Raw genomic sequence first — 23,027 nt, forward strand, 5'->3', positions numbered from 1 at the left:
CCCCCACCCCACCCCCCCCGGGGACAGCGACACCACCAAACAGCAGCTTTCTTTTTTTCACTGTTGATTCTGAGCGAGATGGTGCAAGCGGGGGAGGGGCAGAGAGCAAGAGGGAGAGAGGACCCCAAGCAGGCTCCTCGATGTCAGCGCAGAACTGGGGGATCATGACCTGAGCTAGGCCCCCAGGCCCCCCACAAAGTATGTGTTATAACGGACACACAGTAGATGTATAATCAGAAAAAGTTCAAAATTTTGTAAATTTTCGGAGTGTGTGGGGAGCGGCTGCCGACGGGGTGCGGGCCTTCTCGGGACAAGGAGAACACACGTTGGCAGATTCTGTGTTTGAAAGGTTGCTCGCTTCATGACATTTGGAATCCCAAAATCAGTGCTTGCTTTCCTGGTCATTTGAAGACGCGAATAATGACCGAGTCGCCAGGTTTGCGCGTGCCCGGCTGAGGTCCAGCCAGGCGAGCCCCCGGGATGGAGACAGCCTCGGTGCAGGGCGGGCGAGCGGCTCCGGCCAGGCGCACCAGCTGTGAATCCCCACTCGGCACCTGTTGGCCGAGTGACAAGTTCACCCGAGGTTTCTGAACCTCACTTTCTCTAGTAGGAGTTGCTCTTCTGAGTTACAGGGCTACCTGCCATCTATGTATCGTGTGCCCGCAGGCACATGCCCGTGTGTGCATGCATGTGCCCCTGCGTGCGTGCACTTCCTCTAAGAACAGTGGCTCAGTATTAGCTAACTCCGTATTTGTGGCTACTCCATCCCACCGTGCATAATGGGGATTAACCTCCTGGGATTAGACAGCGGTAGTGGTTACACAACTCTGCGAATATAATAAACACCACTGAATTACACGCTTCGAAACCATACACTTTTTTTTAAATGCTTATTTATTTTTGAGGGAGAGGGTGTGAGGGAGGAGCAGAAAGAGGGGGACAGAGGACCCAAAGCAGGCTCTGTGCCGACAGCAGCCAGCCCGAGGCAGGGCTCAAACTCACAAACCACAAGATCACAACCCGGGCCGAAGTCAGACGCTCAACCGGCTGAGTCACCCAGGTGCCCCAAACCATACACCTTTTGATACAAATGATATCTCAATAAAGACGGTATTTAGAAAGTGAGCCAATAAGATTCAAAATCGGAACAGCCCATATGTATTACATAATTGCGATGTATTAACAAAAACATTCCCACAAGGAAATATCCAGGATCAGGTGGTTTCATTGATGAGTTCTACCAAACATTCAAGGAAGGAGTAACATCAATATTACACAAAGTCTTCCGGAAAACAGAGAAGAAGGGGATGTTTTCCCTTATTTTGTGAGGCCAGCGTGACTCTGGCCCCAAAATCAGACAAACACGACACAAAAACATTAATCGGCTGAATCTAAAGTCTATGTGGAAAGGCTCAGCATGTGGGATCCACAGAGCAATCTGGGAACAGGACAAAGTGGAAGGACTCAGCCTGACTTCAAGACCCAGGGTGGAGCCACAGAATCGAGACAGCGTGGCCCTGGTGCAGGTGGACAGGCGGCCTCAGGAGGTGCGGAGCGAAGCCCAGACGCGGATGCTCCTGGGCACCGTCGTAAGGTTTCCAACACGGCCCCCGGAGCAGTCCGATGGGGACAAGGCTTCTCAACAACAAGTGCTAGAATTAGATTATTTGTTGCTTTTACTTAAAAAAACAAGAAGCCGTCATGGAGCATTGGTCAGGACGGGCTCGGTGCCGGGCAGAAATGACTGCACCCTGACCGTGCGTCTGTCCACACCACGCGGGGGGTTGTGCGAGTCAGGACCCGGCCCCTTACCCCTGGGCCCAGCAGCTGTGGTTTCCGAGCGGCCCAGCATCGCCAGAACAGTGGCAGAGACAAGAGTGATGAGATGCCTGACGTGCCCACCAGGGGCCCAGAAGGGACACACATTCCTTTGCCTGCGTGCCACTGGCCTGAAGTCACACGGGAGCGTGGAGAAGCGCGGGCCTGGTGGGTACCGATTACCGGTGACGCCGAGCGTGCCAAGGCCGGTCGCGTTCCTACTGAGCACTTGTGGCTGTGAGAGGAACATTCCGGCTTTCAGCCAGCACGTGCCAGTGCGTCTGCAGCTGGGAGTCCTCCCGACAGTCAGGAGATCATGACCCGAGCCAAGTGGAAATCAAGACTCAGACGCTCAACCAACTGAGCCACCCAGGCGCCCCATAACGTTTTGAACGTGTTTGTAATACCTGCTTTAAAGTCTTGTTTGATAGGGGGGCCTGGGTGGCTCAGTAGGTAGAGCATCTGACTCTTGATTTCAACTCAGGTCATGATCCCCTGGTTCATGGGATCGAGCCCTGTGTCGGGTTCTGCACTGGCAGCATGGAGCCTGCTTGGGGTTTTCTCTCTCCCTCGCTTTCCCTCTGCCCCTCCCCCACTTGCATTCACTCTCTCTCTCTCTCTCTCTCTCTCTCTCAAAATAAATAAACTTTTTTAAAGTTTTTAAAAAATAAACTCTTGTTTGGTAAATCAAGACAGTCTTTTTTTAACTGGCTGCTTTTTCCTTGCCTGTGGATAATATTTTCCTGTTTCTTTTCATTTCTTTTACTTTTTTTATTTTTTTTTAAAATTTTTTTTTTTTCAACGTTTTTTATTTATTTTTGGGACAGAGAGAGGCAGAGCATGAACGGGGCAGGGGCAGAGAGAGAGGGAGACACAGAATCGGAAACAGGCTCCAGGCTCCGAGCCATCAGCCCAGAGCCTGACGCGGGGCTCGAACTCACGGACCGCGAGATCGTGACCTGGCTGAAGTCGGACGCTTAACCGACTGCGCCACCCAGGCGCCCCTCATTTCTTTTACTTTAAAAAAAAATTTATTTCTTTGAGTAATGTCTACACCCAAAGTAGGGCTTGAGCTCATAATCCCAAGATCAAGAGTTGCATGCCCCTCTCACAGAGCCAGCCAGACGCCCGTTTCTTTTCATTTCTAGAAAATTTTCACGTGTACTGGACATTGCAGATGATATGCCATAGAAAGTCTGGATTCTGTTATCTTCCTCTGAAGAGTGTTGATGTTTGTTCTGGTAGACAGTTTAATTACTGACTGATCATTTTAAACTCGTCTAGTTTTGGTTTTGTGCTTTTTTAGGGTTATCTGTGCAAAACTTATCGTGTTTCCCCAGGGCCTCTGACTTAGTGGGATTCGGTCTCCGAACTGTCACCCCTGTACATTTTATTAGGGCTTCAGAGAGAGAAGAGTAAGCTTGCCTCTAGTGGCCCTGACTTATAAGGATCAGACTTTCCAGGTCTTAGGTGGATGCCCAGGGAGTGAATGAGGTGTTGACAAGCCGTGTCTACTCTGGCTGGGCCAGAGTTCCCAGGTCCCCAACACTGGTCCACAACTACTCCTCTGTCTGTCTTTAACCCCTCTTGGGTAATCTTACCCTGCACATGTACAGCCCTATCCTCGGCCGTGGTCTAGAAGGGAACCAGACAGAGACCACCCACAGACCTCTGGGTGCAGCCTCCTCCTCTCTAACGCCAGGCCTGAAGATCCCAGCCCCTTCAATTGCCTCAAATCCTGATCTGCTTCCTCTGCTTGGCAGGATCATATGTTCTTCTTGGATTCTGGCTCCCTGCCCCTCAGGTGGAGGTGCTACCCCAGGCAGAGCATCCGTGGGTCTAATCTTAGGGGTTTCTATCCACCAGGGACGGAAGTCTTGTGCTGCCTATTATCCACTTCCGGAAAACAACTACTGGGCATATTTCGTCAGGCTCCACAGTTATTTACAGTGGGAAGGGTAGTCTGGAAACCTGTTAAAACATCACCAATGGAGGGGCGCCTGAGTGCCTCAGTCGGTTAAGCAACCGACTCTTGGTTTCGGCTCAGGTCATGACCTCATGGTTTTGTGAGTTTGAGCCCCGTGTTGGGCTCTGTGCTGACAGCGCGGAGCCTGCTTGGGATTCTCTCTCTGCCTCTCTCTCTGCCCCTCCCCAACTCGTGCTCTCTAAACCAATCGATCGATCCATCGATCACCCCTGGAGGCAAATGTCTGTGGTTGTTTGGCCCCACGTTTTTAGCTCATGGAGAGGACAGTGTGTTGTAAATCTCAGTCTGTTTTTCACCTATTCTACTCTGATCCGAGGGGCGAGTTATAGCTGTTCTTGAGGAAACACTAGCTGGTGGAGGGTCTGCTGGGGCCTAAGAGACAGAAATTCACCTAAGCTGGGCCAGCTCCCAAGGCGGGGGGGGGGGGGGGGGTCGTCGGACTCCCCAGGGACACCGTCATGTTGGGGGAAAGGACCATCCTCTCCATGCACTGAGCAAGGCCGCAGGATGGAGAACCCAGTGCCTGCTGGCAGGAATCTTGATGCCCCTCCCGAGCTCGGCATCCCTCGTCCTAATCCTGGGAGTAGGCAAGATGGCTTTTCCCAGGAGCATTGCCTTACACTCACCCTGGCAGAGAGCCCTTGTGCCTCCGGCAAACCCGCCCGAACACTCCCCTGCTGGAAAGAGCTTAGTCTCTTGGCAAAGGAGACCCGCGGCCAGGGCTCCCCATCTGCACCTTACACATTATGCTATCATCCTGTCATAGTGGGGGGAGCAGAGGTCCTCAGGCCTTTTCCCACCGGAGAAGCTGTCAGCAGTCTGAAGGCAGGCAGTGTCCCCAGGACCCAGAAGCCTCCAGGGGACGGACCCCTGCCCAATAACCCTGACACCCAAGGTCTCCCTCTTATTTTCCAAAGCCCTGGTGCCAGGCTGTGAAAGAATCAGCTTCCGGGAGAGGGGAGACCCTCTACCCCCAGGAGCGGGGTCGGGGCTTTCGGGAGACGGCAGGTGCAGGCAGCGGTGGGAAGGCCAGAGAAGTCCCGAACCTCAGCTGTGATCGTTGCCTCCACGCCCAGCTGACTCGGCCAGTGCCACTGGCTGAGCGTGGCCCCTCCCCAGGTGTCCATCACTCTCCCTCTAAGGCTCCGGGCCCCAGCGACGTGGTGAGGACTGGCCACGGTGGGTGAAGATAAGAACAAGCCCACACAGGAAAGCTAGTGGGCTCGTCGATTGGCTTCTCGGGCTGTGGTTCGTGGCTCACACTCCAACTTGGGGCGGTGCCTCCCATGTGGCCCGACGGAGGGTGCCGGCTCCAAGGCCCTCAAAGGAAACCTTGCAGGAACCCTTTCTCTATGGTGCCCACGAGCCTGAACACCTTTCCACAGCGGGGTGCTTGAGGCAGGAAAGGCCTGGCACTGAGCCCACAGACACCCCCAGAGGCAAAGCCTCCCTCAAACTGAGCTCCTGGGGTGACCTGAGCCCTGGATCCCACTCCCTGCTGGGAGCACAGAGGCCCAGGGGGAGAGATCTGACCTGGGTGCCCCATGCGGTCGGCGTGGGACCGTCACCCCTGCCGACTGCCGGCCACACAGACCTTCATGCCCAGAGATGATGGGGTCCTGGAGGGCTTAGGTCTTTTCTGTCCCCTCGGCGTCCAGAAGAAAACAAAATGCGCTGTTGAGGCGGCCCTCGGCTTCCGCCCCAGTGAGGCGAGCATCCCCAGTCTTACCTCTGGGTGTATTCAAAGGCTCCAAGACCAGGCTGAGCTCCTGGCCCAGGTGCAAATCTGGCTTAGCAGCGTCCCCAGGAGGCACCTGACCCAGAGCCGGTCAGAGCAGCCAACGTGCCTTGGCCCGTCCTCCCCTGAGACCGGCCTGTGTGACCGGCCATGGGGAGTGCCAGAGTGGACCCTAAACACAGTGACAGGATGTGGCTAAGCCTGACTCCTGGCTCAGCCCGGCGTCATGGATGAACCTCCGTCCCTCTGGCCAGACATGAGCACACGCGAGTGCTGCCACACGTGTGCCTGTGTGCGCACACACGTGTCCGTGTGTGTCCCCATGTGAGTGCCCGAGCACACGTGCTCACATTCACATGTGGTGGTGCATGTGTGCACACACGACCAGTGAGGGAGGAGTGGTGGCCTGTGTCCAGTGACCTGGACAGGTTTTCTCCCCCTCCCAGCTTTCTCTCAGCTGCGCCTGCCTCTTGCCTCCTCCAGGAAGCCCCCTCGTGCTGCCTTCAGCCTGATGCTGCTCTGGGTGGTTTGTGTTTTGTTAATCTCCACTTACGGATTCGGGGGCCCTATGTCCAGGACAGGTCACCATCGACAGTGCTGTCCTGATAACTGTCCTATTGACTGTGACACAGTACTGCCCCCAGTCTCGGATGCGGGCCAGCTGTGGAGGCAGAGGTCTCTCCTGTGGTCATCTTGTACGTGCCCGTGCCTGTCCTTCCCTACCAACTCGGCCACAAGCGTCCCGTGCCGGCACCCACAGCCTGTGCTCTTTGCAGCCACAAGCTGGCAGTCCCTTGTCTTAGAATGTGCCATCCATTCGCTCACTCATCGTTCCTTCGCTCCGCAGTGTAGTGCTAGGGAAATAATGGCGGAGCACCCTGTCGTGCTGGGGTCCTGCCTGTCGCAAGTCACAGAGTGGATGCGGTGGGGGCGGGAGCCACAGCGGGGGTGCGGGGACCCAGAGGGACGACCCTCAGAGAAGCTGATGTGCCAGCTCGGCTTCCTGGGCGCACATTTGAGAGGGTGGACGGAGCAGCTGCGGCGAGTGGGGAGAGAGCCCGGGCCTCTACCGGCTGACGTGGCTGGGAGCCAGCGAGAGTGCGGGTGACCCGGCCTCGGGGAGAGGGAAATGGGGGCACAGGCAGATCAAGAACTCCTCCTGAAGTAGAACCAGCGGGTCCTGGTGGGCAGCAGGTGGCCAGTGGCACTGAGGAAAGGTCCGGAACAGATGCAGGCTCTGGCCTGAGCCGTGGGTGACGACCGGGCTGTGGCTCTGGCTCTGGGGGAGGGCCGGGTCCCACAGCGGGAGGCTGCCACTTGCTCAGCGCGACCAGCACAAGGGCACCTGCACCCCCCGTGGCACCGAAATGCCCTTCGGGAGACAGCCTTGGTTTCTAAGCACTGTGTCCACATTCTGTAGGTGTAGAGACCGTGCCCGTCCGCACCTCCCAGCCATGGAATTTTCCAGGCCCTCCCAACGAAAAACCTTCCAGCCCAGACAGCAGGGTGGGATCCGGACTGCGGGTGGCCTCCTTACAGGCCTGTCCGGTGCCCAAGCCTCCCGGAGGCCTCCATACCCTTCCTGAGCACAGCCTGGAGCCCAGCCTTTTCTAGTGGGCCTCGCAGGGGCTGGCCCTTCGGTGGGAAGTCCCTTCCCCCCACCGGGAGCCCACCTGTCCCTGATCCGAGCCAGCTCTGACTCAGTTCCACCCCACCCCGCTCAAGTGTCCTCTTTGCAGCTCAAGTGGCCAGGTCTGGTTTCAGGCAGGTCTACTCAAGGATGCTCTCCTCAAAGTCAACTAAAACCTCCCTCCCTCTCGAGGACCTCAAGGACAGAGCCTGAGAAGCAAGCCCAGAGGCCTGGGAACGACCTTTGTCCAGCTGCAGCCAGGCTTTTCATGTGGTGCCCCTGGGCACCCGAAGCCTCTCCCTGCCCTCCCCCCTGCCCCCCATCTCACAGCACCTGCTGCGTGATCCAGACGAAGTCCTCCTCCCAGGCCCTCTCACCACAGGGAGAGACCGAGGTAGAGCTTGGGCAGGGGTGGGGGGGAGTTTCCCACTGTCTCCTCCCCTCAGAGTCCTGACATGTGACAACGCACGCAAAACACTGCCAGCCAGGGAGGCTTGCCTGAGCCCTCGGTGTCCAGGGTTTTTACCGCCTGTGTGGCTGGCCGACCTTTGGACCCCAGCCGTCCCCAGAGGCCGGGCCTGATACTACGTCTCCTGAAGCCCCCCCGCACAAGTCGTACCTGAGACCACCCCGTGGCCAAGGCCCCCAGGCGAGCCAAGACATGCCTGGCAGGCGGGACCCTGCAGAGGCCTGGAGGTCGCATCTCAGGAGCAGAGGTGAGGGCGGACCTCTCTGGGCCGCGAATTCTCCACCACCCGCAATACTAGAGGCCTGGCGTTTTGCCAAGCAGGTGGGCGCCCGCTCCTCGCCCCGGCCCCGGGTGGGGGCTCCCTGCACGGGCGCCCCCGCCACAGCCTGGGTCACACCCTTCTTGTGGCCCGTTTCACTGTCCCCGTCCCCAGTGGGTCCGCCACACGCACCTCCAGTGCAGAGCACAGGCCAGCTTGCGGTGGGTGGGTGGTCATGCTGTTCGTGACCTTCCTCTCGGAGACTCTGATGAGCCCGTGTCGGGCACCGGGGCAGGTGTGAGGGCCCCTGGCAAACCTTTGCTCCACAGCCCTGCTCCGGGCATGGACGCCCCTTCCGCTGTTGCCCTGGGGTGCAAGTGCCCTCACCCTCTTGACTCAGGGCCGTATCCCTGGGAAGACAGCCTCCGCAGTCTGCCCGAGGCGAGAGGGGAGAGGGCAGAGGCCCAAGGCCAGAAGCAGAGGGCAGAGGCAGGCCCCCGGAGGGCTGATTTGGTGAGCTGAAGAACTCAGAATCTCAGGGGTAGAAAACAGTCAGTAAAGCAGGCGTGGGGGAAGTATATGTGCGTGTGGTGCGCCTGGGGGTGGGGAACGCGTGCGGGTGGGTGTGTACGTGTGTGAGCTGGGGCAGGTGTGCGTGGGGCTGTGTGAGGCCCCCAGGCCGCCTCGTCCCTCTGCCCGGTCTCCGGCCCCCGGGGGTCTGCCCGGCCTGCACATTGTCACCTCTGCCCCCCGACGCGGGCCCCGTCACTCACCCTCGTGGTCTCGGCCCGGCTCTGAGAGACCCCGGCAGAAGCTGGGATGCTGGGGCACGTGGGGTGTGGCAGGTGGCCACTCCCGGCACAGGTCCCAAGGGCCTCCTGGTGCTGTGGGTGCGGGGGGGAGGGGTCGTCCCAGCCCCAGGCCCGCAGGAGGGACCTGAGTCCTAGAAGACACGCCGCCCCTCTGCGGCCGCACAAAGCCTCACCCTTACACCAACTGTTGCTGTAGCGTTGACACAGGGTCCCTGGGGAGTGAGGGGTCTGTTTGCACTGTAAGAGTGCTCCGTGACGAGTTTGCACCGGTGGGTGCGTGCTGCGCACGGCCGCCCCTGGACCCAGAACTCCTTTCCCTGTGTACTTCCGAGTCCGTGTGACCACAGGGACAGTTTGCCCGCGATTCAGAGGACACACGAAGCTACAGCAGCCACGTTCTTCTTAGTGTGAAGGACCAAGCTGTGAGGTCTAGTGCCGTCACCTTCCACCCCTGGGTGGGAGCTAACGGCACCAGTGGTGACACAGGTCACCAGCTGACGGCGCGCTGTGAGACAGGGCGCCGCCTCCCTGGCGCTCCTGACCAGAGACACGCAGCATCTAATCGCGATGGACCCCGGGCAAGGCGGAGCTGAGGGACTTTCCGCAAAAGAACCGACCTCCAGTCTCCAAAAGGTCATAAAGGTCAAGGAAAGACTGAAGAGTGTCCTGGAGTGAGGGAGACAAGAGGGATGAGCCAGCCCCAACAACGGTGACCTTGGATTGGGCCCTTTCACTACCCAGAACTGAAATGGGGCGTTTCCGGTCGGCCAGGAGAGTTAAGTTCCGGGGATGCGCTGAGTGGGGGGGACGGGGGGCAATGGGGAGCAGTCTTCCCGCGCTGGGGCGCTTGGGGGCAGGGGCTTGGGCCACGTGTTGCCACCACAAGCACAGAAGCGGCTGGACACGAGGAAGCCTGGGGAGCCGATCGGTCTGTTTATGACCCTGGTTGTGGTGATGATTTCGCGGGGCTGGGCCCCAGCTGCTCTCACTGTACGTTAAATCTGTGCAGTTTAGTATTGGTAAAAAGGAAACCGCGAGGCCCCAAATGTAGTCACTCACGTCAGGGACCCGTTAGCCAGTCAACTGGGGAATGCCCTGGTCAGCACCAGGACATGTACCGAGGGACCCCTTCTGTTCCCCTTAGGAGGGCCACCTGGCCTAAAACAATGCACTTTGCTACTAATTTCCTTTTTTCCATTCCCTCTCTTCCTTAAAAACCCTTCCTTTTCTGCAGCTCAACGGAGTTCCTCTCTGCTTGGGGATGAGATGATGCCTAATCCACGAACTGATTAATAAAGTCAGATGTTCAATATTTGCTCAGTTGAATTTCTGATTATCTATCGACTATACCTCAATGAAGCCGTTCTTTACGACAAGAACGTCACTGGGACAATTTTTAAGACCTGAAAGGGAGCTGAGGACACATGGTGGGGACATGTAGTGTTAGTCCTTGGCTGGTGTGTGTGTGTGTGTGTGTGTGTGTGCAGGATAATGTCCATTTGAAGGAAACAGACACTAAGCTACTTGCGGGCGATGGGGTGCTAGTTTTTCAAACTACTCTCAAAACGGTTCAGAGCAAACGGTTGTACTATCCTTGCAATCCTGAATGATTTCAGAATAAAAATGATCCGTAGCACTTGAATGTGTCTGGAATGTCGTGGTGGCCTCGGTGGAGTGGGGCAGGTGCTGCCGGGTGTCCTGATTCGGGGTGTGGGTTGAGGGACGTAGGGAGACAGTTTGAAGCTGTGGGTGTTTGGGAGAACACTCCCCAGAGGGATCTGCGAGCAGATCAGGCAAAGGGTGGGCAGGGGGCTGGGGACTGTCCCCCAGGCCACATGGAAGCCGTACCCCAGGGCTCAGAGAGAGGCGGAAGCAGGTGTGCTCTCTCCTGGGGACCTCAGAGACCTGCGGGTGGATCCCGCAGATGGGAGCTCGGCCCCGCGCTGCAGAAAGGCGCTTCCCAGGCACCTGGCTAACGTGCTCTCTGGAGCCTCACTCGCACACAGGACCGGCTCCTTGTCCCACCCCCACAGGTGGCACCGTGAGTCCCTCTTGGGAACAAATGTCCAACAGGTGTCTGGGAAGAAAGCCAGACCGCATGAGCTACCCGTGTCAGGGCAAGGAGTCCCTCCATTTCGCTCGCCGACGATTCGCCAGCCAAGGACGCGCCCAGGGGGCAAGCCCAGCTGGGTCTGCAGGACTGAGGGGGTCTCCGAGAGGCAGGATGGGCTTTAGGACGGGAGCCTCTCTTCCTGGGGCGCTGGCCGGGTCTGAGCGAGGGAGCGACGGTGGGGCACACCTCTGGATAGGGAGGGCCCGGTAGACCTGTCACGTGCCCTGCCCTGACCCCCGACCCTGTGGACAGCGGCATGGGTCCCGCGAGGCCCGGGACCGGGGACCAGAAGGTGCTCAGGACAGGCCTGGGGCTTGCTGCCAGAAGTGGAATCGCCATCAGAACCCACAGGTGCAGTGGCACAGAGGAGAAGCCCGGTGAGGCCTCTGGTGCCCGGAGGAGTCCACCGATTTGTGACAAGATGAAGTTTCAGAGTAGGGGGAGGGAGCCAAAACAGGACGGCCGGGAGGGAGAACCACCCCCTCCCCGAGCCACACCTGAGAGGGAATGAGGCCGGTAGGGTGGCCACACCTGTGGATCGGATTGGGCTCTGGGCTTGGAAGCCAGGGCCGGGTGTCCTAGGCCGGCCAGGGGCCGGTGAGGAAGACTCTGGAGGCCACAGACTAGGGCCGCGGTGGAGTCGGGGCCAGCAGGGCAGGAGAACGGCCTCGAACCCAGTATGCCCGGGCTATAATCCAGGGGCGCCTGCTCGAGGCTTCCAGGGGCCAGCTCCAGCCCATCCGTCCCCACCATCCAAGAAGGGCCACGTTCCTACTGCACGGTTAATTTTTTTTCTGTTTTTGTTGCTGTCGTTGTTAATTTTTTTTTTAATTTTTTTTAACGTTTATTTATTTTTGAGACAGAGAGAGACAGAGCATGAACGGGGGAGGGGCAGAGAGAGAGGGAGACACAGAATGGGAAGCAGGCTCCAGGCTCTGAGCCGTCAGCCCAGAGCCCGACGCGGGGCTCGAACTCACGGAGTGAGATCGTGACCTGAGCTGAAGTCGGACGCTCAACCGACTGAGCCACCCAGGCGCCCCTGTTGTTAATTTTTTTAATCTTTATTTTTATTTTTGTGAGAGAGAGAGACAGACAGAGCATGAGTGGGGGAAGGGCAGAGAGAGGGAGACACAGAATCGGAAGCAGGCTCCAGGCTCCGAGGTGTCAGCACAGAGCCCGACACGGGGCTCGAACTCATGAACTGTGAGATCATGACCTGAGCCGAAGTCGACGCTTAAGTGACTGAGCCATCCAGGTGCCCCTATTTTTCTTTTCTGTTTTTTTTTTTTAAAATATTTATTTATTTGGAGAGAAAGTGCAATTTGGGGAGAAGGGCAGAGGGAGGAGGAGAAAATCCCACACAGGCTCCAAGCTCAGCATGGAATCTGATGCACGATCGCAACCTGAGCCGGTCTCAAGAGTCAGACACTTCGACTGAGCCACCCACAAGCTCCTTTATTTCCTTTTCCAAACCTCGTGGTGCAGCTTTTGACCAGCACCTTTGAGTTGTGCTGGGGAGGGCAGAAGATTCCTGTAAACAAGGAAGTAGAGACTGCAGTGATGCCCCGCCCCTGCCCTGTGCCTCCAGCCCCCCCCCCTTCCTTCACAGCACCCCAATGGCCCCGCCACAGGCCTTTAAAACCTCCTTGCCCTCCTCTCCTGCTGCACACAGGCTCAGAGTCAGCACCATGCAACTGAATTTCAGAGGCCTGCCGGCCCTGGTGACAGGGGCAGGGAAAGGTACATATGAGCAGGTGGGGGTGCGGGAGGGGCCGAGGTGGAGAGTAAGGTGGCCAGACTTGAAGCCTCACAGGCCTGTGCTGGGGTCTGTGAGTCCCTCCGTGCCTGTCACAGCCCTCCCCGCCAGTGCCTGCCTCCCTACCACACCGCGGCCCCGGTGACGTCCACCACCCAGCAGGCCGCCCTGGGACAGGACACTGCCTCTACTTGGTCAGTGCAAGACGCTCCACCCGAGACAGTGGCCTTCAGGTTCAGGCTACGCAGACGGGGACATCCAGACAGGGTCTCTTCCCTGGGCTCAGTGGAAAGGAGCTGTTCTCTGGGGCCTCCCTTGGCCAGATCCTGGCCGGCCGAGCCTCTGACTCTGGCTGGCACCCCCTCACTGCTCTTTCCTGAGTGGAAGAGGCTGCAGCCTCAGTCCTCAGCCTTGACCCAGATGTACTGGGGTATCTGCCCACCCGGTGCCCCCCTGCAGGGATCGGGAGGGACACTGTGAAGGCCCTGCATGCCCTGGGAGCCAAAGTGGTAGCCGTGAGCCGCACCGACACTGACCTAGTCAGCCTCTCCAAGGAGGTGAGCAGCCCGGTCACGGCCCAAGCCTGACCCCACACGCTCCGGGTGCCTCATGAGCCAGCTGGGACCACCTCTTTGATCACTGACCACTGCCTCTCCACAGTGTCCCGGGATACAGACTGTGTGTGTGGACCTGGGTGACTGGGACGCCACGGAGCGGGCACTGGGCAACGTGGGCCCCGTGGACCTGCTGGTGAACAACGCTGCCGTGGTGCCCCTGCAGCCCTTCCTGGAGGTCACCAAGGAGGTCTTCGACAGGTGGGGAGTAGGACAGCAGGTGGACTGGGGAGTGGTTGCTGAGGACATGGGGCCGATGTGGCCATGGACGCTCTGACTGTCTGCCCTCTGCAGGACCTTCAGTGTGAACCTGTACTCACTGGTGCAGGTGTCCCAGGTGAGCCGGTGGGGGAGCAAGGCCCAGGGATGACAAGGCCCGGCCGGGAGTACAGTGAGATCAGGCTGCCCCTCTCCTGGTTTCTAGATCGTGGCCCGGGGAATGATCCACCGCGGAGTGCCTGGCTCCATTGTCAATGTCTCCAGCATGGTGGCCCATGTCACTTTACCCAACCTATCTGTCTACAGTGAGTCCCTCTGCCCAGCCCGTACCCCATCCATCCATGAAGAGATCCTGGGCGCTGGGGCTTAGCGTCTGTGCAGAGAGGGCTAAGGGGTCCTCAGTGCTGCCCTCCCTCCACAGGCTCCACCAAGGGCGCAATAAGTGTATTCACCAGAGCCATGGCCGCAGAGCTGGGGCCGTACAAGGTGGGCATGGGAGGGGAGGACCTGGGGATCACACAAAGGTGGGCTGGGGAGCAGGGGTAGGGGCTGGCAATGGTAAGGGGCGGCAGACGGCATGGGAGAGGCCGGAGGACCATCCAAGGCTCTGGGCAGCGACTGACTGAACACAGTAAGCAAGTTCCGCAGTTGTGGGGGGGGAGCACAGAGGCTCATCTACTCGCTGAGGCCGCCGTCTTCGGCCCCTTGGCCCTAGATCCGGGTAAACTCCGTGAACCCCACGGTGGTGCTGACGGCCATGGGCCAGAAAGTCTTGACGGACCCCGAGATCGCCCGGAAACTGAAGGAGCGTCACCCCCTGCAGAAGTTTGCAGGTCAGCGGGGCTTCGGGGAGCGGAGGGCGCGAGCAGGGCGGCCGGGACACACCGCGCTGATCTCGCCGGTCCCCCGCCGATCCCCGCAGAGACGGAGGACGTGGTCAACAGCATCCTCTTCCTGCTCAGCGACCGCAGCGCCTCCACCAGCGGCTCGGGCATACTCGTGGACGCCGGGTACCTGGCTTCCTAGAGCGCCCGGCGCCGGGGAGCCGGCGCTCGGGGCACCAGGCCCGCCTCCCGCACCGCCCACGCCCCGCACCGCCCACCGCCCAGCCACGCCCCGGTCACGCCCACCGCCCCACCACGCCTTCACCACCAAGCCGCTCGCGCACGCATCTCCCACCCAGACTCTGCATCTGGGCACACACCGCATCCACACTCGTGCTGCCATGAAACCCGCCCCTGTCGCCCCCACCCACTGTGTCCTCCCTGTGCCGGCTGGATTTCCCTAAATAAATGGAGGCCATTCTCTGGAACCAGTGCGTGCCGGGGTTTGGGAGGGGAGGATCAGGGAGAGGGAGCACACATTTCACTTGCCATGAAATGAGGGCGCAGATCCTAAAGCCAGCCGGACTCTACGGCGACCCTGTCTTGTAGCTGAAGGGCAGCGATTTCTTACACAGAGATTTTCGTCCGTGCCCCGCCCCCTCCCCCAGCGCCCCCAATCAGCCCTGGGCAGAGGGCAGCCACGTTCCCTCCCCTTGAGGCTCTGGCCCCGCCCTTCAGCCCAGCACTGCTGCTCCGACCTCCGCCGGTCAGAGAGGTTAGAGGGTCTGGGATCTGGGGAAGATGCCATGTACCCCCGGGTCACATCTATCTGTAAATGACCCTAAAGGCTCAGGAAGCAATGCCGGTTGCTCTTGCCGGCCACCGTGAACCCCGGATGACCCCGATCCTCCTATCTCATCCTGTGCAAGTTTTTTTACAGTGCTGGTGGTCTGCTAACGGGCCTGGATGATAGGGGTTCCCCTCCCTTCCAGTGTAGCAAGATTCCCACACAGAGAGTGGTGACACCGCACCCAGGCTTTTCTTTCCAGGAAGCAACTTTATTTGTGCCGCATTGCTCAGTTGGGTTCGTACCCAAAGAATTGAGCCCCGAATGCCACGTGGTGTTTTTTTTTTTTTTTAATGTATTTTCTACTTCTTTGTCTCCCATATATGGTAACACACACAAACATGCAGTCTGATTAAGTGGTCTCCTGTTATAGGATCGTGAGCAATGTTGTCATGTATGCTCATAGCCAGGTTACCTTGAGGGTTTTGTTTGTTTGTTTTCCTTAGGGAGGGAACCCTGCCACTTTCCCCTCTTTGATGCTTGGACCCCTCTATTTTTGGGTTAAAGAGCACCATCTTGGTTTAAAGGCTTATATTTCTATAGCATCATTTCATGTATGGCTGTCCTCTTTTTTTTTTTTTTTTAAATCATGGCCTCAGTGAGATTGGAAGCAGACGGTACAACCAAGGGAGCTAAGCACCGTAGGATTAAGCAACCTCCCAGAATTAGGAGGATAATTTTTATGAGAGTTTTGAATCCCCTGAAAGTTAGTTTCCAAATAACTCTCCGGGGTTTTAACCACTCCAGGTCTGGACAGGGACATGAGTAATCCTTTTGATTTGATCTGTGATCTTTTCTATGACTTTTTCCTCATTATCTATAGGCAGCAGTTGCTGAGGCTAAACTTTTCACAAACTTCTTCCTCAGAAGCAAGCAGGCAATCTAAGGCCCAGCGATTCTGATAGATAGCACTGAGCACTTTGGTTTGCTGCTTGGCTAGTGAGTGCTAACAGAAACCTCTCCCCCCATTCCTAGCCGGCCCGGGGCAGCCTCAGCCAATCCTATGGTGAAAAGTAGACCAAGAATCATAGTAACAGTGAAAAACAAGGCGGAAACGTATAGAAAATAAGGACAGTCTTGTTTCATCGGACCGTCGGTTCCTCAAGCTTCTGCCGTGCGTAGGTCAGTCAGCTTCCAAGTGACTAAAGCAGGGCTGCAGTCTCCCGGGGCCGGAGCCCCCTGGAGTTGCAGGTTGCTTCTTCCTGTGGTCAGCTTGCACGGCGTTGATGAATCAGGAAGGCACTCCCAGTTTCGAGATGCCGGCTTCACTCTGTCGTAGTGAACCCAGGGACCCGCTTCAGCGACTTTCCTGCGTAGGGGTGCACAAAATGACAATGAACAGTCCTCTCCAGAGGGGTTTTAGGGGTTGGACGCTCTGCTCCTTCACCCATACAGCATCTCCTGGTTTAAAAGGGTGAGCCTCTGTGGTCAGACTCACAGGTAATCGCTCCCTGACCTAGTGGTATAAGGTGGTTAGGGTAGACGCAAGGGCTCACACCTGTTGTCTTAGGGTTAGATTGCCTGTCTCATTTAGATCCCCCCCTTATGCCCTTGATAATGGGGGGGAGGGTGCCCATAAGGGATTTCACAAGGAGAGAACCCCATCTGCTTCTTCAGCTTCCCACCTGCAGCTGTAGTCTGCCTCCCTGAGGTCCCTTGTCTCTCTCTGCCTCATGTTCACCCTTTCCCTATTCATTCCTCCCCTGGAACAGGGCCTGTGTCTGCTGTGAGGGAACAGGGATGATGACCGTTCTGGCTTCTTCAAGCTTACAAGGGATGGTGTAGGGGTACAGCAGTTAGAATCTACCCAAGGGTCGGTCAAGTGGCCCACAGTGTATATTTAATGAGAGCCTCCCTTAACCTATCCAGGAAGGCCACCGGGGTTTTATTTTGTGTCTGTAAGATAGTGGCTAATTTAGGGGCGCCTGGGTGGCGCAGTCGGTTAAGCGTCCGACTTCAGCCAGGTCACGATCTCGCGGTCCGTGAGTTCGAGCCCCGCGTCGGGCTCTGGGCCGATGGCTCGGAGCCTGGAGCCTGTTTCCGATTCTGTGTCTCCCTCTCTCTCTGCCCCTCCCCCGTTCATGCTCTATCTCTCTCTGTCCCAAAAATAAATAAAAAACGTTGAAAAAAAATTAAAAAAAAAAAAGATAGTGGCTAATTTAGCGTAGTTTAAAGATTTGACCTTAGACCTCATGACCATATGTACAATTTTTTAAAGATTTTTCTTCATAAACCTTTTTATAACTGTCCTTTGCTTTTAGATTTTGACCTGAGCCATTTTTTCCCCCAAACAACCAGTCTTATTTAGGACAAAATTATTTTTTTTGTTGTTTACCTTTAACAAAAAATGTATTTCCATACCTTATATTTATTTATATGTCTAGTTTTCTACATGTAGAGTTGCTTTCCTTATTTCCATCAGTCTCAACTACATTTAGCAGAATTTTAACTCTTAGAAACCTTAGTCTCCAGTAAAAACTAAGTAGTAATCAATTGTGAACTGTTACATCAGAATTTCTTAGATGGCAAACATAAGAATCAAGCACAAAGCATGTTTTTTAACAGATCCAAATATCTTTATTTTTCTGCAACCAGTCAAAAGCGCAAACCTACATCTAGTAATTAGTGCTTTAGGGGCGCCTGGGTGGCTCAGTCGGTTAAGCGGCCGACTTCGGCTCAGGTCATGATCTCACGGTCCGTGAGTTCGAGCCCCTCGTCGGGCTCTGTGCTGACAGCTCAGAGCCTGGAGCCTGTTTCAGATTCTGTGTCTCCCTCTCTCTGACCCTCCCCTGTTCATGCTCTGTCTCTCCCTGTCTCAAAAACAAATAAAATGTTAAAAAAAAAAAACTTAGTAATTAGTGCTTTAGCCTCTTGTCTCGTTAGATAGCCAATGAATTAAAACCCAATTTATCATGCAAGCAAAAAGTTTAACGTTTTTGTTAGGGTCAGGCGTAAGGCAGGGTAAAGGTAGGAGTCAGAAGCTAAAAAATTTTAGCAGTCAAAGGCTTTATTTGGGAACTAAGGTCTCGGGCGAGGTTCCGTGACTCAAGGAGAGAGAGAGAGGAGCCAGGGAAGCCGCACCCAGGTGTGGTGGGGTGGGGTTTTTAAGCTGCAGCTCCTCCAGGTTTAGGTCCGGGTGGGCCTTTTTCATGTCAGGTCGTGCTGTCGCTCGGTGATTGGTTGACCTCCAGTTCGTTCTGGCACCCTACTAGGGGCTTTTCGTTGGATTGCACTGGCAAGATGGCCGTCCCCTCTACTGTGGTTCCAAGGACATCCTAACAGTTTTAAGTTACCAAAGACTTTGAAAGCTATCTTAACAATTACTCACGAAAACTATGAGACAAAGTTAACCATTACTTTAAGTCACCCTTTTGTTAAATTGGAACAGAGATCACATGAGCTTATTTGCAAATCTAGGTAGAGTAAAAGTTGTTGTTTTTTTTTTTTAATGTTGATAAACATTGTCTCTATCAAACCAACAAACTTAAATTAACTTAAACACTAAATACGTTTTACTTGGGTCCACCGAAGACAATTTGTTTCCCGTGATTAATTGCTACTTAGAGTCCTGGTGGGGAAATCTGAAGTGTGTGGTCTCCACTCTAGGACCTCTGGGGCGGGGTGGTTATGTGCCTGAGGCATTGGGGAGCCCGTTCTGCAGGCCGCCCCCAAGTGGTGCAGAAACAGGAGGGGGGGGAGGGGAAGGCAGAAGAGGCGAGGTGCCAGCAGAAGGCAGAGAAAGAGAATTCCCAGTTTTAAGTCTTGTCGGCTCAGACAGAGGAGCAGACCCCAGGTTTCTTTTGTTTTGCTTTGTTTTTCACTGGTGCAATAAGGCAGTGCATGTCAGTCCGGAGAAGACAGGGAATTTCCCTGAAACAAAGGGAGTTTGGCCCCTTGGGAGTATTCCTTAAAGCTCCCATTCAGAGGTAAGCTAACCAGAGACAGTTGGCTCTAACTATCATAGTCATTGACCCAGGAAATGAATGAGAGACCAGTCCCCACACACGGTCACACGGTGACTCCAACCCGCCGCGGAGCGCCCTGGAGTTGCAGCTTTGTGCCCAGTCCCCTCGAGGAACTACTAAGGCAGCCCTGGGGGGTGACCAGGCTCCCCTTCTGCCTCTTAGGGGCAGGTCTGCCAAAACGAACCTGGGTTCATACTAGTCTGATGGGCGCTCCCTGAGCTGGTCCCTGGGCCTCACGGGCTCCGCTGGCGCACACGGGGTCCTCACCCCCAGCCGGGAGGGGTAGCCTCCTGCGGGTCAAGTGGTCCCCCGGCGCCCGGAGGTTCGTATCCCAGCAGCAAAGGAGGTGGAAACGCACTGTCTCTGAATCCCGGACGAGTCCCCAAGTAATGTAGCAGGACTCTCACAGAGTCGCGACACTGAGGTTTTACTTCCCAGGAAGCAACTTTATTCCTGCCAGCACAGCTCAGTTGGGTTCGTACCCAAAGAACTGAGCCCCAAGCACCACGTGGCATAGTTTTTCAAATGTGTTTTCTACTTCTTTGTCCCCCATATGTGGTAACACACAAACATGCAGTCTGATTAAGTGATCTCATGTTACAAGGTCCTGAGGGATGTTGTCATGTATGCGCACAGCCAGGTTACCTTGAGGTTTTTGTTTTTGTTTTTTTCCTTCCTTAGGGAGGGGACTCTACCTCACCAGGTTAAGGTGGGGCTTTGTTGGCATTGGCTTCTTCAGGCTGATTTAGTTGTCCAAACTCTCTCCCTTTGGGCACTGTGAGAGAACCTGCGTCAGCCATGGGGTAGGGTGGGGGTGCGGGTCATGCGATCCCTTTTGCCAAACTTTTCTTCCCAGAAACAAAGCAAGATATGTTGGCGCTGAGTTCTGCATTTCACGTGTAGCTACACGTTCTTTCTGGTATTAACCAGCACACCTTTTCTGGAACAATCTTGGCAGGGAACCGGTGCTCTCCGGGGCTCTGCTTTCGGAAACCGCTAAACAGCTTTCGGGCTCAGGTGACCCGCCGCCCCCACTCCCTTGCGCCTGCGGCGCCCGCCTGGGCGGTGCTGTTTCCATGTCCCCGCCCCTGACCCGGACACCAGCCTGTGATTGGCCCCTCCGCGCCCCGCCTCTCCGCCGTCCCGCCCCGCGCCCTCCGACGGCCGCCACACTCAGACACTGAACGCCAGTCATGGACCTGGGGCTCGCGGGCCGCCGTGCGCTCGTCACCGGGGCTGGCAAAGGTGGGCCTGCGGGGCGGCCTGGGGCGGCGGGCGGCCGCGGCGGGGGACGCACGCACTGAGCCGCGCTCCCCGCAGGCATCGGGCGCGGCACTGTCAAGGCGCTGCACGCGGCGGGGGTGCAGGTGGTGGCCTTGAGCCGGACCCGGGCCGACCTGGACAGCCTGGTCGTCGAGGTAGGCGCAGCTCTGTCCCGGCCCCGGGGGCGGCGGGAGGCGGGCGGGTTGGGGGTGGGGGTGGCGAGAGGGCCGGGACGCGCAGGCGCGGGGCGCAGGGGCTGACCCAGGACCCTGAGCAGCCCCTCCCAGGGCGCGCGGCCTCCGGTGGAACGGCAACGCCCCCTGGGCTTGGAAGGAGGCAGAAATGGCTGCTTTGCCGGCCCGGGGCCTTGGGACGCAGGAAGTGGACCGGCCGGAGGCGGGGCCAGCCTCCAGGTCACCAAGCCCCGAGATGCCCAGGGACCGCGTTAGGTCCTCTACCACCTCCCTCAGCAGCCTGCGTTCTGAACCCCAAGAAGGTATCCTCTGGGACCTCTAGCCCCGCCCCCTGTCAGGCTGAAAGATCGGTGAGGCAGCGCCCCTTTTGGGGCGGGGAGCCGCTGGTAGCTGTCCCTCCCCCCCCCCGCTACGCACAGTGTCCTGGGGTGGAGCCCGTGTGTGTGGACCTGGGTGACTGGGACGCCACGGAGCGGGCACTGGGCAGTGTGGGCCCCGTGGACCTGCTGGTGAACAACGCCGCCGTGGCGCTGCTGCAGCCCTTCCTGGAGGTCACCAAGGAGGCGTGTGACACGTGAGCTGACCAGGGTAGACGCCCCCGGGGACAGGGCTGTCCCCTGCAGCAGCAGCCCCAGTCCCTGACCGGGGTCTCTCCATCTGCCTCCAGATCCTTCGATGTGAACCTGCGGGCTGTCATCCAGGTGTCTCAGGTGAGCCGCCTTCAGGGCTGGGGTGGGAACTAGTGGGTGACGAGTTCTGCCTCACGCTCCCTCTGCAATTCCAGATCGTGGCGAGGGGCCTGATAGCTAGGGGGGCCCCGGGGGCCATCGTGAATATCTCCAGCCAGGCCTCACAGCGCGCAATAACCAACCACAGCGTCTACTGTGAGTAAGCCCCAGATGTGCTCCTGCCCGAACCCCACCGACCCCCAAGTCTGCAGCCGTCAGGCTCCAGGCACGCCACTCCTCACAGGTTCTACCAAGGGTGCCATGGACATGCTGACCAGGGTGATGGCTCTGGAGCTTGGGCCACACAAGGTGAGCCCCCCTGGGACGCCTCCCAACACCCAGCCCTCATGCCCTGGGCGCCTAGCCTGCCTTGCTGACCTCCTGTCTGTCCTGGTGCAGATCCGCGTGAATGCGGTGAACCCCACAGTGGTGATGACCCCCATGGCCCAGGCCAACTGGAGCGACCCCCAGAAGGCCAAGGCCATGCTGGATCGAATCCCACTTGGCAGGTTTGCTGGTGAGTCAGGCAGGAGCCCAGCCGGGGGGTGCACCAGTAGCCCCCATACCCACGTAGGTGAGAAGTGAGAGGGAAGGATGAGGGCAGCCCCCTCCACCTGTGCCCTGACTTCCACCCTGCCCACAGAGGTGGAGAATGTGGTGGACGTCATCCTTTTCCTTCTGAGTGACCGGAGCAGCATGACCACAGGTTCCACCGTGCCGGTGGACGGAGGCTTCCTGGCCACCTGAGTCTCCTCTGCCTAACGTAACCCCTGCTTCGTGCTGAGCCCACCCCTGTCCCCATCTCTCCAATAAACATGATTCTTCTGCCTGGTTTGCACACTGACTGCTAGGCCGCTGGCAAGGGGTCGGGAGGTGCAGGACCCAGTGCTCGGGGGTGGGAATGAGTCCCAGGTAGGCAGGCACCCGTTCAACTCACAGCCCAGGCCAGGTGGCAGCCTGGCTCCCGTGCCTGAGATTTTTCAGACCTGGCCAAGTTCCTGGCAGGGCCTGGGAGGCGAGGCCATCCAGGAGGCCAGCTCCTAAGCGCGGCGGTGAATTTGACCAGGGATGGCCTTTGGCTCCGTCCAGAGGCTTGTGGGCTGGAAGCAGCGGCGTTCTGACAACCAGCTCCATGGGTGTAACCGCACGGAGACACCGGTTGATGTTTATCGGCATTAATGAACGAGTCAGAAGTGGAACAAGGAAGACGGATGTTGGAACTTCGCTAATTTGTCAGTGACCTGATCGACCTCTTTGCCAGATCAGGTGACAGTTTTCAAATACTGGAAGGACATCGTACCACTTTTGTGGCTCACAAAGGACTCCCCACGTGAGAGCTGGCCCATGTGTCACCCGCGTGTCTTCCTGCCTTAGGCCTGAACGATTCGGTCTGCCAGGCCCTGCTCGAACTTGCCGGTCTCCACAGGGTAGGGACACCCCCCCCCCCCCCCAATCTGATGTTACTGAGGGCGGGGCTGGGCGCAGATGTGTGGGGACAGATGTGCAGTGTCCCACCTTCATGTGGCATCCGCACCACACAGATGCCACGGGCACAAGTAACCCCACACACCTAGACGATAGCATTGTGTACAAAAACGGGTGTTTGGAGTATTTGCTCATTTTCTGATATGACTCATTGTAAGTGTATATAATTATTAATAAAGGCAGTTTAGCAACTGGCTAGCGAAACTCCTGAAAACTCTCACAGTTGGCTCTTCTGAGCCGGCGGGAGCCTGTTGTGCACACCATGGGGAGGCCTGGTGTCGTAAGCACCTGCCTGGACTGGCACCC

The 23,027-nt window shown here is 57.3% G+C and overlaps 2 protein-coding genes across 2 annotated transcripts; both read left to right on the top strand.

The window, feature by feature from the left end:
* The first annotated feature begins 12,410 nt into the window (after positions 1-12,410).
* LOC131497588 (carbonyl reductase [NADPH] 2-like) lies at positions 12,411-14,727 on the top strand. The gene is made up of 8 exons (XM_058703973.1): positions 12,411-12,566; positions 13,042-13,139; positions 13,243-13,397; positions 13,491-13,533; positions 13,621-13,720; positions 13,837-13,901; positions 14,131-14,248; positions 14,338-14,727. Exons 1-8 carry the CDS (start codon positions 12,443-12,445, stop codon positions 14,439-14,441), a joined length of 807 nt encoding a protein of 268 aa, XP_058559956.1. The 5' UTR covers positions 12,411-12,442; the 3' UTR covers positions 14,442-14,727.
* A 5,442-nt stretch (positions 14,728-20,169) lies between these two features.
* On the top strand, positions 20,170-22,064 carry LOC131497443 (L-xylulose reductase). Its single transcript, XM_058703710.1, has 8 exons — positions 20,170-20,296; positions 20,372-20,469; positions 20,928-21,082; positions 21,176-21,218; positions 21,293-21,392; positions 21,481-21,545; positions 21,636-21,753; positions 21,880-22,064. The coding sequence occupies exons 1-8, from the start codon at positions 20,245-20,247 to the stop codon at positions 21,981-21,983; spliced, it is 735 nt and encodes a 244-aa protein (XP_058559693.1). The 5' UTR covers positions 20,170-20,244; the 3' UTR covers positions 21,984-22,064.
* Positions 22,065-23,027: the final 963 nt, after the last annotated feature.

This window comes from Neofelis nebulosa, chromosome 16 (assembly GCF_028018385.1).
Source record: "Neofelis nebulosa isolate mNeoNeb1 chromosome 16, mNeoNeb1.pri, whole genome shotgun sequence".
Classification (NCBI taxonomy): domain Eukaryota; kingdom Metazoa; phylum Chordata; class Mammalia; order Carnivora; family Felidae; genus Neofelis; species Neofelis nebulosa.

Bases quoted from the DNA above. Each gene is read 5' to 3' on its own strand.
- LOC131497443 (XM_058703710.1), top strand. From the start codon at position 20,245: ATGGACCTGGGGCTCGCGGGCCGCCGTGCGCTCGTCACCGGGGCTGGC. The intron at 20,297-20,371 runs GTGGGCCTGCGG...CGCTCCCCGCAG, and splicing joins CGTCACCGGGGCTGGCAAAG to GCATCGGGCGCGGCACTGTC. The intron at 21,546-21,635 runs GTGAGCCCCCCT...GTCCTGGTGCAG, and splicing joins TGGAGCTTGGGCCACACAAG to ATCCGCGTGAATGCGGTGAA.
- LOC131497588 (XM_058703973.1), top strand. From the start codon at position 12,443: ATGGCCCCGCCACAGGCCTTTAAAACCTCCTTGCCCTCCTCTCCTGCT. The intron at 12,567-13,041 runs GTACATATGAGC...GCCCCCCTGCAG, and splicing joins GGTGACAGGGGCAGGGAAAG to GGATCGGGAGGGACACTGTG. The intron at 13,398-13,490 runs GTGGGGAGTAGG...TGCCCTCTGCAG, and splicing joins ACCAAGGAGGTCTTCGACAG to GACCTTCAGTGTGAACCTGT.